Source organism: Geotrypetes seraphini, chromosome 2, assembly GCF_902459505.1.
Source record: "Geotrypetes seraphini chromosome 2, aGeoSer1.1, whole genome shotgun sequence".
NCBI classification, from domain to species: Eukaryota; Metazoa; Chordata; class Amphibia; order Gymnophiona; family Dermophiidae; genus Geotrypetes; species Geotrypetes seraphini.
Genome location: NC_047085.1, coordinates 434,857,657 through 434,873,207, shown reverse-complemented (window position 1 = coordinate 434,873,207; position 15,551 = coordinate 434,857,657). Strand labels below are relative to the sequence as shown.

Sequence of the window (15,551 nt, the reverse complement as noted above, 5' to 3'; positions counted from 1 at the left end):
TTCTGTCTTTTTAAAAATAATAATGCCTTTTTTCTTTTAATCGGGTGATTGAGATCATTAACGTTTAAAGATATTATCTTAAGACCCATTATGCACTAATATAATTTGTAATGTATCAACCCAATCTTCAATATTCTTTATAAACTCCATTTTCCCATATATAAGATAAATCAAAGAATTGCCTACTTCACCCAAACCCTGCAATTTTAAAGCCCACCCATTCCCTCCCTCCCCTCCCCATACATCTACGAACACTTGGAAACGCAAATTAGATCAGGTATGACATCACTCCATCACAAGCTAAAAAATTATAATTTTGTATCTATTACTCCACAATAATAACATAACATATTGCTAATAGAATTTAATATTTCTATATCTTTGCTTTCTTTTCCATCCATTCTCACAATCATATTTACTCATATTCTTAAATCAGTCACTCTATATATTTTTCATAGATATAAGAATCTTTCAATTAACTTAAATCAGTCATCACATGCATTTTCAATTCCATTCATAAAAACCATTTCTCCCAAATATTCGAAAATTAGAAAATAATAAAATATTTAAAAATAAAACATAAATAAAAATTTTCATAACCCATTCCCACTATCATACTTACTCGTATTTCCAAATCAGTCATACAAAATCTTAGAGAGATATATCAATTGACCCTTCCCTTTTATCTTGTTAAAAACTATATCTGTAAGAAAATGGGTTAAAATATACTTTCTAAATCATGCAACTAATATATTTCTATAAAAATAAAATATTATTTTTCCCTATGAATCAGTTTATTTTATTCTATATATTTTTCATATATATAAGAGTCTTTTCATCCGTTTTCTTCCAGTAATATGAACGCCTTATTTTTAACTTCCTTTTCGAGTTCCCTTCTCTCTCTCCGTAGACGTGACGTGAAAGCAACCAATCCTCTTCACTTCCGGTGTGATCATTTGCTAAAAAAGACTTCCTGTCTTCGCGCAGTCTTTCAGCATTGACTCAGCGACTATAGTACTCTTAGCATACTGTCTTTTCCCTTTGAGAGCAGAGAAGCAATGGCGCTGAGGGAATATCTTCCAAAAGGCAGTCGCAGTCTATTCCCCAGTCCCTTGTATATGCAGAATCTCCGAGGCAAAGTTAACGCTCCGTCCTCCCTCCACGTCACTCAGCCATCGACGTCTTCACTGGCATGCCGAGCCAGTTCCATGCTCGTGACAGTAATCATCGTTATTATTTGAAGTAAGTTGAAAATTCCATCATTCGAAACGGTGAATTCACTTTTTTAACTTTTATATATTTTCAGAATTCTTTTGCAGTAAAAATTAACTTAAAATAAAATCAAAGTGAAAAACATTTGATATCAGATCAATCATATTGAAATGTTGAAATATTCCCAATTTTTCATTTAAGAAGTCATTGGTTGTTCACATTGTTTAATATATTCTGCTAATTTTTTATAATCGGTAAAGTTCTGTGTTTTATTTCCCAAAGTTACTTTCAAAACCGCTGGGTAGAGAAGTCCATATCTTGCCCCTAGTGCTCGTAATTGAGGTCTTAAATCAAGTAATTGTTTTCTTTTGAGGGCAGTTTCTCTGGCGAAATCTGGTACGATATGTATACGTGCATCCTGACATCTTAGATTTTTATTTTCTTTAGCCAGCTGACATATTTCAACAACATGTTGATATCGTAATAGTTTAAATATTAAAGTTCTTGGACCTTTTTGTATTGCTGTTTCTTGTCCCGGTATTCTTGTGCGCTCTTTCGATTTCAAGATTTCAAAGGCAAAATTTTTGGAAGGAATTGTTCTAAGAAAGTAATGGGATCATTTTTTTCCACTCCTTCTGGCATCCCAATGATTCTTAAATTATTTCTTTTTTCCCTATTCAAACAATCTTCCAGATCTCTCTTCATTATTTCCATCTCTTTCCAGGCTTTTTTATTTTGCATAACTTCAGTATGTATCTCTTCCGATTTTTCTTCTAAATGTGTTATTTTGTTATCAATTAGATCAACTCTTTTTGTAAGCGTGGCTACATCATCAATTGCCTTTTGAAGTTGTTTTTTAATTTCTAATACGATATCTTTGATCTGTTTTATTTCTGCCATCATATCTTGATCTCCTTCTGAAGGCAATGGAACTTTTGAAGGTGTCCCTGGTTCCGGCTTTGATCTTTTATTACTGCTTGTACCCGATCCTCCGGCTCCTGCATCGTTTTTATTTTGTTTACCCGATGCCATTTTCTTACGATCCACAGCTTTTTTCAGCAAAAATATCGGTATTGGAGCTTTTTATTTTGAAATAAGAGCTTGTTTGACACGGAGCCCGTGTATCACCTGACCATTTGCTTGCGTGTCCAAGCCACGCCCCCCGATCATCTTGCTTTATAATCCAATTATGTTTCAGCTTCAGCTCATGGAAAGATACCTAGACATTCTCCTTAAGAATGTTATTGTTCAGTGTAGAATTTATGGTTCCTTCAGTAGTAGCAAGTTTTCCAGGTCTTGAGGTAGCAAACCATCCCCACAGCATCACACTATCACACTATCAACACTGTGTTTGACTGTTGGTATGGTATTCTTCTTATGGAATGCTGTATTTGCTTCATGCCAAGCATAGCCCCCCCCCCCCTTTTATAAAACTGTGATAGCGTTTTTTAGCACAGGCTCGCATGCTGAATGCTTTGCGTTGATCCGATACTCAGCGTTCCTATGAGAATTGGGAGCAGCGCAGAGCATTCAGCGTGCTAACCTGCGTTAAAAACTACTATTGCAGTTTTGTAAAAGGGGAGGGGGGATAGTGGGACTCTGAGTTGTCCAAAGAATTCCAAGAATGTATAAAATGACCCCCTTCCCCCTCCCTGACAATAAGGGGAAAATATAGGCAATCCAAAAATGGATCAAAATATTTTTGCCTGGGCACATCTCTGTATTCTGTCCTTCCATAGTGATATCACAGGCAAGAGGTTCACAGCTGAGGATTGGGTATCTATAGTAGAAGGGATTTTGAGATTTAATTCATACCTTTTTCAGCAGTAGTAATAGCTCAAGGTAGTGTAAGATACAAAGATAATGCTGGAGATCCAAAGACTAGTGTTTGCAGAATACAGTACAAAGCGGTAATGATCTGCCACCAATTCTTGTATGGAATCATACCAGAACTGTTTAAAAATAATATGCCTAGTTATTTGCCAAGCAGATCATTACGTTCTGAGAATTTAGCTTTAATGAAAACGAATGCTAACCCGAGGTTTGTGGAGACTGGTCAAATGACTTTCTGTTGTGCAGGAGTTAAAATATGGAACTCCCTTGTGGACAAATTACAAAATTGTTGTGAAAGGGGCCTGTTTAGAAAATTTGCTAAATACACAATTATTTGTAGATGCCTTTTTCTAGTCAGTAATCTTCTCTGGTTTAGCTGAAGAATTATTCATGATCTTTTTATGTGGAGGGGCATAATAAAAAAAAACATCTGAGTCCCCTTTTGACCTAAGGCTCTAAACATTGAAAGTAGAAGCAGGGAAAATGTTCATTCTCAAAAAAAACATCCAAAAGGAGTTTTTAAAAAAATAATGGCCTGCCTCTATGTTCATCTGTTTAAACTTCCAGACTACCACTACGTCTACACTAACAACATGTAATCAACAAAAAAAAAGCCTAAGTCCCAAACGCTCAACACAAGAGCTTTTAAGCGAAGGAGGAGCCAGTCCTTTGCCTAAAAGCTGGATTCTATAACCAGTGTCTGTAAAAAATAACACCGGTTACTGAATCTACCTCCCCCCCCCCCCAGCAACAATCGCAACAGGAGAAATAGCCAATCTTTCCTGCTGCGATCCATCACCCCCCTGACTCAATCGGGGCAGGAGGGAGCCTAAGTCCTCTTGCCCCGGCGAAACCGCGACCCTCCCGACATGATTGGGGCAGGAGGGAGCCCAAGCCCTCCTGCCCCAGCGAAACCCCCTACCCTCACCCCCACTAAAATACAGGCAGGAGGGATCCCAGGCCCTCCTGCCCTCATCACCCCCCCAAACCCATGATCGGCCCCCCACCTGCCGACCCCTGACCCTGACATCTGTCGAATGGTGGGCCTTAGGGCCTGATTGGCCCAGGCACCTCAAACCCCGCCTCTGGTGGGGCCTGAGGCACCTGGGCCAACCGGAATCGTCCCAGTAGCCTTAAGCCCCCTCCTGTGGGTGAGGCCTTAGGCACATGGGCCTAACCTGGCCCAGCCCAACCCACATGGGTCCAACCCAGCCCAATTTCTTCTTTATATTTAACCTGTGGAAGATGAAGAAAAAGAGAATTGCTATCCAATTCAGATAACAAGAAAAAGAATAGCCTGTCGCGATCCTCACCCCGAAGTGCCGCGGTTCAGGGTTGGGCGATCACCATCGCGGCAGGAGAAATGAGCCATCTCTCCTGCCGCGATGATTATGGTGGGGGGTGGGTAGGTTGCAGGGGGCCACTGAGCTCATCGCGGCAGCCACAATCAGCTCAGCGGCCCCTTTTTCAGCACTTATACCTGTTTTGACTTGGTATAAGTCAAAACGTATAAGTGCTGACTAGGCAACCTATCTAAACTTTTGGTTATACCTGCTGTACGCCTATGTCTAGGTCGGCCCACCTCCTGCCCTTTCCCCTCTTCTAAAAATGCCTCTTTTTGCTCTATGCATTTAGAGGCAGGGGAAAGGCCTGAGCTGGTTTTAGATACATCTAAAACCAGCTTTAATTATGGGTACTTGGACTTTTGATCGTCCAAGTACCCATTTAGGCCACTTTTTAGACGTTTTTTAAAAATTTATTATGAGCCCCTTAGGCTTTTGCTGCTATTTTGCAAATATGATTTTAGGACTTTTTTTTGTTTTATTATGTTCTTTTATAATTTATGTATGTAATTCATGTAAACCGTTTAGTTTTAAACGGCATAGAGTGGCGTAGTGGTTAAAGCTACAGCCTCAGCACTCTGAGGTTGTGGGTTCAAACCCACGCTGCTCCTTGTGACACTGGGCAAGTCACTTAATTCCCCCCGTTGCCCCAGGAACGTTAGACAGATAGTGAGCCCACCAGGACAGAAAGGGAAAAATGCTTGAGTACCTGAATAAGTTCATGTAAACTGTTCTGAGCTCCCCTGGGAGAACAGTATAGAAAATTGAATAAATAAATAAAGGGTGAATGGCAATAATTGTAATGTGAATGATTGTTTTATCTCATTTGAATTAAATTGCTATTATTTTTCTTGTTATCTGAATTGGATACCAATTCTCTTTTTCTTCATCTTCCACAGGTTAAATATAAAGAAGAAATTGGGCAAGCAACATGCATTTCAGACCCCCCAGAACTAAAGAGAGCTAAAGAAAACCAAAAGAATATTAGTAATGTGGGATCTTCTTACTTTTATATTTTTCTTATTTTATTTTTAATGTTCATAGTACCAAAATAGCTTTTATCAATCTATAACTTATGGTTATCTTTACTCAGAAGGATGCACATTCATAGGAGTAGAGGCATATGAGGGAATAGCCCGTATTTTATACGATATGCATTTTTTTTTGAGTGCATCTTAAACATCTTAAACTTGATTTATAAATTGAAAATATGTGAACAGTTCTTCTTTTAAAATTGTTTGTAAGGTTTGCATGCTCAATGTGGCAATATATATTTACAGCTGTTCTGTTAATAGATGAAGCCCATAGGAATTGAATGGGCTTCAGTTGCATTTACCACATGGGAATCACTACTGCAGTTTTGTAAAAGGAGTCAATAAGGAGATGTGATTGAAGTCTACAAAATCCTGAGTGGAGTAGAACAGACAAGTGGATTGATTTTTCACTCTGTCAATAATTACAAAGACTAGGAGGCACTCGATGAAGTTACTGGGAAATACTTTTAAAACCAACTGGAGGAATTTTTTTTCACTCATAGAATAGTTAAGCTCTGGAATGCATTGCCAAAGGATGTGGTAAGAGTGGGTAGCGTAGTTGTTTTAAGAAAGGTTTGGACAAGTTCCTGGAGGAAAAGTCCATAGTCTGTTATTGAGAAAGACACGGGGGAAGCCACTGCTTGCCCTGTATCAGTAGCATGGAATATTGCCACATCTTGGGTTTTGGCAAGGTACTAGTGACCTGGATTGGCCATCGTGAGAACGGGCTACTGATTGGCCCAGGCGCCTTAGGCCCCACCTGTGGGCAAGGTTTCAGATGGTTGGGCCAATCTGGCCCCATTCTGGAGCCAGCTGGCTTGCCGGACGGGTGGGATTGGTACACGTCCGTCCGGCCAACGTTAAAGGTATGGGGAAGGGGGGTGGGGGGGGTCGGTCGGGGGGGGCGTGGGTCAGCAGGGGGGTCTGATCGGGGGTTCTGGGGGGGCAGTCATTGGGGGAGGGGGGTTGTGTCGAGGGCAGAAGGGCCTGGGATCCCTCCTGCCCGCATTGTAGTGGGGGTTGGGGGGTAGGGGGGTCGCCGGGGCCAGGAGGTCTTGGGCTCCAACCTGGCCCAATCCAGTCGGGGGGGGGGGGGGTCGCCGGGGCCAGGAGAGCTTGGGTTCTCTCCTGGCCCGTTCGTGTTGGAGGGGGGGTCACCAGGGCCAGGAGGGCTTGGGCTCTCTCCTGGCCCATTCGTGTTGGAGGGGGGCTCGCCGGGGCCAGGAGGGCTTGGGCTCTCTCCTGGCCCGTTCGTGTCAGGGGGGGGGTCGCCGGGGCCAGGAGGGCTTGGTCTCTCTCCTGTCCCATTCATGTCGGAGGGGGAGTCGCCGGGGCAAGAGGGCTTGAGCTCCCTCTTGCCCTGATGCCATCGGGGGGGGGGGGGGGTCGTGGTTCAACGGGGCAAGAGGGCTTGGGCACCCTCCTGCCTGGATCATTGTGGGGGGTGGATTCTGTAACCGGTGTTGTTTTTGACAGACACCGGTTACAGAATCCAGCTTTTAGGCGAAGGACTGGCTCCTCCTTCGCCTAAAAGCCCTTGTGTTGGATGTTTGGGGCTTAGGCGTTTTTTTGGTTCATTATGGACAAAAAGTGTAGACGTCATTGAGGTGTACTTGTAGACGTAGTGGTGATCTGGGCGTTTAGTAGAGGCAGGCCATAATCAAAACAAAACTCCTTTTGGACGTTTGTTTTGATTATGGACATTTTCACTGCTTCTGCTTTGAACGTTTAAGGACTTAGGCCAAAAGGGGACTTAGACGGTTTTTTGATTATGCCCCTCCACGGTCTTAAGTTGTTTTCAAAACACCATATAGGAAAAGGATAGCTGAAAAATGGAGAAATGATCCCGCCAAAATTTTGCCACCTGACAATACAAAGAGTGGTTTATTTGTCTGACATGGAATAAGTGAAATAAATTTGGACTAGTTCTGCTATAATTCCTGCAGGAAAAAAAAAAGCATACTCATAAAAATATAATGGTACTAAACCCCATAATATTTTAAAACAGGCTAGCTTAAATTGAATTTGAGTGTCAAAGAGAAGCCAATGAAGTTAGACTTTATCATTTTTCTTTAGCAAAAAATTAAATAAACAGCCATGTTTATGAGAGCACCCTAAAATCAATTACAGTAATCTAACTATTGAAGCTTGTTCGAGCAATCTAAATTGTTCCAAATGAAAGTATTGTTGCATAAAATGAAATTTGTGCAGCATACAAAAGATTTAGAAATAGGCCGATTTACTTGTGGTTCTAATGAGAGTGTATGATCTATTCAGAGTCCAAGAATTCTAATCACAGGGGAAAACATATATTCTACATTATTAACTTTAACAGATTTTGGAATATTGGTCAAAGTAGTAATATTTAGGGCCTCTTCTACTAAACCACGCTAGCGGTTTTAGCTCGGGGAGCTGCACTGAATGACTTGTGCTGCTCCCGATGATCATAAGAACTCTATGAGCGTCAGGAGCAGCGCGGCTCCCCGTGCTAAAACTGCTAGTGCGGTTTAGTAGAAAAGGGGATTAGTTTTAACTTGTACTCTGCCATCCATGTTTTTAAAGTATCAATACAATTAACAATTTTATGGTTTTCAACCTCAGGGGTAAAACTAACCCCCTCTTCTACAAAGCTGCACAGCAACAGCCCCGAAGCCCTTTAAATCTCTATGGACTTCGGGGCCATTATCGCGCGGCTTTGTAGAAGAGGGGGTAAGATGTCATCAGCTTAACTAAATCCTCCCATCTCTCTTTTGGACGGTACTTGGTGTCATGATATTATTTCAATCTATTCTGGACTCGGCTAAAATCTAAGACACGCCCATGGCCAAAAAGAGAACACCTCACAAGAGGCCATATCAACCCAGAGGAATATTGGTCACAATATGATCTACAAGCGAAGATAGAAGAAGGAGTTGATTTCTACGATCACTGGATGAAAATTAGCACATCCATTTTAGATAAAATTGCCCATAAACAAAATAGTAAAAGCTGCTCAAACAAATGCAGCGTGCTTGTACGTGGTGCGCGTGTTGTTGGAGTGGCGCCGGTTTGACGGGGGAGTTCAGAGGTCCTGCGCATGTGTCAGAAGGATGGCGGCCGGCTTGAATCAGAAGCCGGGAGGCGCTGGTGAACGGGAAAGGCATCGGCCAAAGAGGGAGGAGAGCCGCACGGGGACCCCGGGGAAAGGAAGCCACCACGCTACAAGGGCTGCAGCACCCATAGGCAGGTACCCACCCCTGGGCCACCATAGTAAACATTGGTTGTGGAACGAATTGTTTCAGTTTACATTGTGGCCTATAGGGATATGTGCTTTGATATACGAGTACTTTGGATTACGAGCATGCTTCTGGAACGAATTATGCTCGTACACCAAGGTACCACTGTATATATATATATATATATATATATATATATATTGTCTTTCTCACCTTACCTATCTCTGAAGGCCTCATTTTAGTCTATCTAAATTTATCCATATTGAGAAAGCCATTCTAAGGGAGTCTCTTCAATAAATACCTGTTTACCTTGGTAAGTCCTTTTGGGCTAAGTAAATAAGAGTACCTGTGATTGAAAACAAATTTTACATTACCTCAATAGAAACATTCATTCTAAATGTTATAATGTTTGCTTTGTTATATTTGGCCATTAGGTTCATTACAAAAAGCAGCTGTGCAAAGCTACTCCTGTGAGCATCACCCCTGAAATGGAAAGAGTCAAGAAGAATCAAGAAAATTTAAGCCTGGCAAGCTGTTTTAATTATTAATACACTTAATGCATTTCTAGCTATGGCAAAATCAGCCAGATAGGTGTATTTGCTAGACAGAAGTGTTTGAACTTTATCAAAGACAATTTAAAACCCAGTTTTATTAATTCCCATATTGAGCAAACAGCGTAATTCATATTTTTGTTTATAAATTTGTATTCAAGATAAAAGTGATAGGATGTGGTTTAATGCTGGTCATGAATCACTAAAAATGGACAAATTTTATTGAGCGTCTTATAACTAGTTTCTATACTATACTATTTGCAGTTTATTCTGCTTATTTGGAAAAAAAAAAAGAGAGTAATGTAATGTAATGTAATGTAATTTATTTCTTATATACCGCTACATCCGTTGGATTACAATAAGAAGATGAAAAACATCTAATAATCTGAAGAAACCTTACTTAATAAAATACAATCCAGTTCAAACCATATCCAGGGCAGGATTAACCAATAGGCCAAGTAGGCACATGCCTAGGGCCCGAAATGGTCAGGGGGGCCCCATGAAAGAGGGCATCAAAGTTGTTTTTTCCAAACGGCGATGGGCCCCTCCAGCGTCGATTGGAAATGCGGGCCTCCCCTGATCGGTAACGCAGGCCCCACCCCAATCGGCAATGCGGTTCCCCCATCGATGGAAAGTAAGACAAGCAAGCAATGTGGGTAAGAAAGGCAACGGGAACTGTAATTGTGCAAACGGTGCTGCTTGCCCAAAGCTTCCTTCTGACGCAGCTTCCTGTTTCCGCCTGGGTGCATGGTGGAGTGGGGTGGGGCAGGGGGTCCAGTGTATTTGTGTGCCTAGGGGCCCTCAATGAATTAATCCTTCCCTGACCATATCAAAGTGTGAGAATTATAAAATGCATTAAACTTCCTTAATTTCAGGATAAAAATATGCTTTTTTTGGCTTTACAGAGCCATAAATAATTTGCAATGGGAGGCCATTCCAAATTCTAGCACTCAAAATGGTAAAATTATTTCTCCAAAAGTTTTAAAGTTCAATATTTTTTTCTTTATAGATGGAGTTACATAAAGTGCCTTGCACATTTTTTGGTTTCTGCTGTCTAAAACAGTGTTTTTCAACCTTTTTACACCTATGGACCGGCAGAAATAAAAGAATTATTCTGTGGATCGGCATCGATCCATGGACCGATGGTTGAAAAACACTGGGCTAAATCGTGGGTCAGATCCCGCCCATCTCTACCCAATCTCCACCCCAGACCCCGCCCCCATTATAGTACTAATTGCACCTTGCACGTCCCGTGCCTCATCTGGAAGCCTTCTCTCTGACGTTGCAACGTCAGAGAGAAGGCTTCCGGTTCAGGCGCAAGATGCCCGTAGGAGCCATTGCCTGTGACTTTGAGCACTGAATCAGTTAGGAAGAGGGAGCTGGCTCGAAGATAACGCCGCCATTGATTGCACGGTGGACCTGATGCACATGCTGGCCCTGTGGACTGGCAGGAAATTTCTGTGGACCGACGGTTGAAGAACACTGGTCTAAAAGTTACAATTCAAAATGCATTAAAGTAGGATTTGTTTCACTGATCAGCACCAGCTTTTCATTTTCAGTATGAAGGAATAATTATAAACATATCTGAACACTGACTTAAGAATAAAAAACCAAAATCTTGGGCCTTGATGGAAGACCCTTTTGCAGCAATAACAGCCTTGAGTCATTTAGGGCTGTGATCTCTAACCTTTTTCATATAAAGGACGATTGTGTGAATACGAAAAAGCTCTGAGGGGCACCAAAAGATTTTAAGTTTACACATACTACTAATTTTGTAAATCACCTTGATCTGTTTGTTCAGACTGGGTATAACGCACTAAAAATGAATACTAATATTGATTCTACAACACTTCAAGGATATATTTTAAAAACACACTTTATTTTGGATTGTCAACAGTAGCAAATTCCATACATCCTGATTAACACTATTTTTAAAAAAAATTAATATAACACTTATATCCTAAGTGGTTTATATTCAGATACTTTATCATATTTCCCTATCTGTCCCGCTGGGCTCAAACTCTAGTGTACCTGGGGCAATGAGGGGATTTAAGTGACTTGCCCAGGATCACAAGGAGCAGCGAGGGATTTGAACCCACAACCTCAGGGTGCTGAGGCTGTAGATATAACCACTGTGCCACATTCTTAGGAGATTGTTTGCAGTTACTATATCAAGAGTGCAAGATTGAAATGAACACATTTACAAGATTTGAAGAGCTTTTCAGCCAACTGTTTGTGGGACGCAATGAAGGACTTTGGGGGCTGCATGTGGCCCTGGGGCCGTGTGTTGGAGACCTCTGATTTAGGGTGGCCATTAATTTTGCACAGCAGGATGGTGCAGGTTTGCCCACTATTCTCGGCAGAACAGCTCAAACTCCATCACCTTGGCGGAGCATTGTCTGTGGACTGTGGTCTTCAAGTATTGCCTAAGATCTTCTATTGTATTCAGGTCTAGGTTTTGACTGGATCATTCAAGCTGGTTGATATTCAAAACAATTTAACCAGTTGGAAAAGGTAAATTACTTGTTGGGGCTCTGCGCTAATTTTCAAAGGCACTTAAGTGGTTATCTCTGCTGAAAATTAGCGGTTAGTACCCAAGTTAAATCCAGCTGTTTCAGGGGCTGGTGGCTAGTTAAGTGGTGATATTCAGCACTTAAGCGTCCAGAGTAACTGTATAAATGGGACCGCATAAAAGTCAGTCTGTCTTTGTATGGCAACCCATGGCTGGTCAAGTTCTGAATATCAACTTAACCGGCCATATGTTTGCCAGTGCTGCAAAACCGGATATTAAGTGCCAAAGTCTGGCATTGAATATCTGGGAATAATGCTGGCGGCAATCAACAAAACTTTCACTGCTGCTGGCTGAATATTGACTCCAAGGACATTAGATTTTTCCTGAGCTTCTGTATTGCTGCTGCTAAAAGATAAATTTTCCCAGTGCCAGGTCTTTAGCAGATGGAAATAGTTTTGCTTTCAAGATTTGCCTGTACTTTGCACCATCCATCTTTACCTCAATCTACCCAGACCTTCCTATCCCTGCCACTGGAAAACATTCCCACATTATCTGCTGATTTGGAATATGTGTAGCCTACCTACAATTTTCTGCTTCAGGCAGCTCACAGAACAACATCGTAAATAAATATTATTCTGCATAAGCGGGGCGGAGTGGCCTAGTGGCTAGAGCTATTGTCTCAGCACTCTGAACTTGTGAGCTCAATCCCAGCCTGCTCCCTATTACTCTGTGCAAGTCACTTAACCTTCCACTTTCCCAGATACTACAGTTAGATTGTGAGTTTGCCGAGACAGATAGGGAAATATATTCAAGAGTACATGATTTAGTATTTAAGAAAAGTATTTTGGTGCTTTGGAAACTCCGCACTATTAAGAAGTATTTCGACGAAGCCTCTTTTCGTCTGTTAGTTCAGTCTTCCATCCTGAGTATTGATTATTGTAACATCATTTATTTGGGCGCTTTAGAAAAAATTCTCAGGAAATTGAGGGTGGTTCAGAACATGGCTGTCCGCCTTATTTTCTGCTTAAAGAAATGGGAACTTCGAGTGGAAGAAATTCTGGCAAAAAACATTAAAAAAGGGGACAAATCCTTCTTTAGGTATATCAGTGATAGGAAAAGGAACACAGACGGTATAGTACGCCTTAGACAACCGGACGGAAACTACACGGTGGCGGATTCAGAAAAAGCAGAACTACTAAATGAATATTTCTGCTCAGTCTTCACCTGCGAAGCACCGGGAAACGGACCACAGTTGATGATAAAACAAGACGTGGATGACCCGTTTCAGAATTTTGAGTTCACACCTGGGGACGTTTACAACGAACTGGCAAGGCTAAAGGTAAACAAGGCCATGGGACCGGACAATTTACACCCAAGAGTGCTCAGAGAATTGAGAGACGTTCTGGCGGAACCGTTGGCAGTGCTCTTCAATCTCTCACTAAGTACGGGGAAAGTTCCGTTAGACTGGAAAACAGCCAACGTCATTCCTCTACATAAAAAGGGTTGCAAGGCTGAGGCTGCAAACTATAGACCGGTAAGCCTCACCTCAATAGTGTGTAAACTCATGGAAACACTAATTAAGTATAAATTAGATACGATCCTGAACGAGGGAAATCTCCGGGATCCCAGCCAACATGGATTCACCAAGGGTAGGTCATGCCAGTCAAATCTAATCAGCTTCTTTGACTGGGTAACAAGAAGACTGGACTCAGGAGAGTCCTTGGACGTCGTGTACCTGGACTTCAGCAAAGCGTTCGACAGCGTCCCACACCGCAGGCTGCTGAACAAGATGAAATCGATGGGATTAGGAGAGACTCTAACTGCATGGGTTAAAGATTGGCTTAATGGCAGACTTCAGAGGGTGGTAGTTAACGGTACCCTCTCTAAAATGTCGGAGGTGACTAGCGGAGTGCCACAGGGTTTGGTCCTGGGCCCACTCCTCTTCAACATATTCATTGGGGATCTGACTCAAGGGCTTCAAGGCAAGGTAACCTTATTCGCTGATGACGCCAAACTATGCAATATAGTAAACGGCTTTAATCTACAGGATGCTATGGAGCAAGACCTGCGTACTTTAGAAAGTTGGTACTTGATATGGCAGCTGGGCTTCAACGCCAAGAAATGTAAGGTCACGCATCTCGGTAACGGAAATCCTTGCAGAACTTACACCCTGAATGGAGAAACTTTAACCAGGACTACGGCAGAACGAGACTTAGGAGTAATCATCAGTGCTGACATGAAAGCAGCCACTCAAGTGGAGAAGGCTTCATCTAAAGCACGGCAGATGATAGGTTGTATCAAGAGAAGCTTCGTCAACAGGAAGCCTGAAGTCATGATGCCATTGTACAGAGCCATGGTGAGACCTCATCTGGAGTACTGTGTGCAATTCTGGAGGCCACATTACTGTAAGGATGTGCTCAGAATTGAGTCGGTTCAGCGGATGGCCACCAGGATGGTCTCGGGGCTAAAGGGTCTCCCGTACGAGGAAAGACTGAGCAAATTGCAGCTCTACACTCTTGAAGAGCGTAGGGAGAGGGGAGACATGATTGAGACATTTAAGTACATCACAGGACGGGTCGAGGTGGAAGATGATATCTTTCTTCTCAGGGGACCCTCGACCACAAGAGGACATCCGCTCAAACTCAGGGGAGGGAAGTTTCGTGGAGATGCCAGGAAGTACTTCTTCACGGAGAGAGTGATCGAGCATTGGAACAAGCTTCCAGTGCAGGTGGTCGAGGCACGCAGCATCCCAGACTTCAAGAACAAATGGGATACCCATGTGGAATCCCTACAAGGTCATGCCAAGGGATAGGGTCACTAGGACTTGAATGAGCGGGTCAGTAGAGTGACAGTATAATTACAATTATACTTAAGGGGTCAGAAGACTTAAGAGGGTGGGTAAATAGTGTGGGCAGACTTGATGGGCTATATAGCCCTTATCTGCCGTCATCTTTCTATGTTTCTATGTTACCCCCTTTTATCAAAAGCTCCATTGGTTGCCACTGGAATCCAGAGTTTTGTTTAAGTTTTCATGCATTTGCTATAAAACAGTATTTGGCATGTTACCGGGTTATCTTACTCCTCATTCCATAGCAAAGCAGCAGATGAATCCAGAGACTAGTGGGTATAGCTCACATCGACCAGCAGGTGGAGATAGAGAACTGATTAACAGTTGGCCTTAAAGCCTGGTGTTCTTTCTGTTGATTCAGTTTTGCTCTATCTCCCAGCAGGGTTGGAGCTATCCTTCTAGCTCCTGGTCTCTGCCTGCTGCAGGATAGATTGAAGTGGTGTTCCGGTAGGATTCCTCTGTTGAGACTAGTTCTCTTCAGTAGGTGGGGGTGCCTGGCTGTTTGGTGCCGGCTTTGGGAGGTACACCTGGGCCCTCCCAGGTCCCTGCTCCACCCTCCCCTCCGTTGGATAGAGGGGTTCCTTTCCAGGTGCAGGAGTGGCTGGCTTCTTCATTCCAGTTTAAAAAAAAAAAAAAAGGGCCTTCCTGCTTGTACTGAGCCGTGCTGTGCTTCACTCGGCATGCAGTACATTTACCAATGATTGCCTGGCTTCGGGGGTAAGCAGCTGTCCGGGTGAGTGTTTTCTTTCCTTCTCGTGTGTGGTCGCGTTTTCCCGGGTGCCGGGCGTCTAGGGGGGCGGAGTCGTCATTCGGCGGCGTTCGCCGCGTGTGTGAGAAAAAAAAAAAAAAAAAAGAAAAACCGCGTCGGAGCTGTTTGTTCAGGCCGAGGGGGGATGGCTGCAGAAGTTAGTCAGCTGTGTTCGCGCTGTGGAAAGCGCCGAACACGGGCGGGTCTTTGCTCTGCCAGGTGCTTGGAAGCACAGGCAGACGACCCGTTTTTGGC

General features: G+C 42.8%; 1 protein-coding gene across 8 annotated transcripts in view; it reads left to right on the top strand.

The window, feature by feature from the left end:
* Nucleotides 1–15,551, top strand: part of NEBL (nebulette) — a 513,560-nt gene that overhangs the window by 456,972 nt on the left and 41,037 nt on the right. For 5 of the 8 annotated variants that reach the window (XM_033931315.1, XM_033931316.1, XM_033931318.1 and 2 more), the window contains 2 exons: nucleotides 5,288–5,380; nucleotides 9,072–9,164. The exons of the other annotated variants lie outside the window; for them this stretch is intronic. In XM_033931315.1, the coding sequence (XP_033787206.1) occupies nucleotides 5,288–5,380; nucleotides 9,072–9,164 (186 nt within the window). The remainder of the gene's footprint in view (nucleotides 1–5,287; nucleotides 5,381–9,071; nucleotides 9,165–15,551) is intronic. 8 annotated transcript variants of the gene reach the window in all.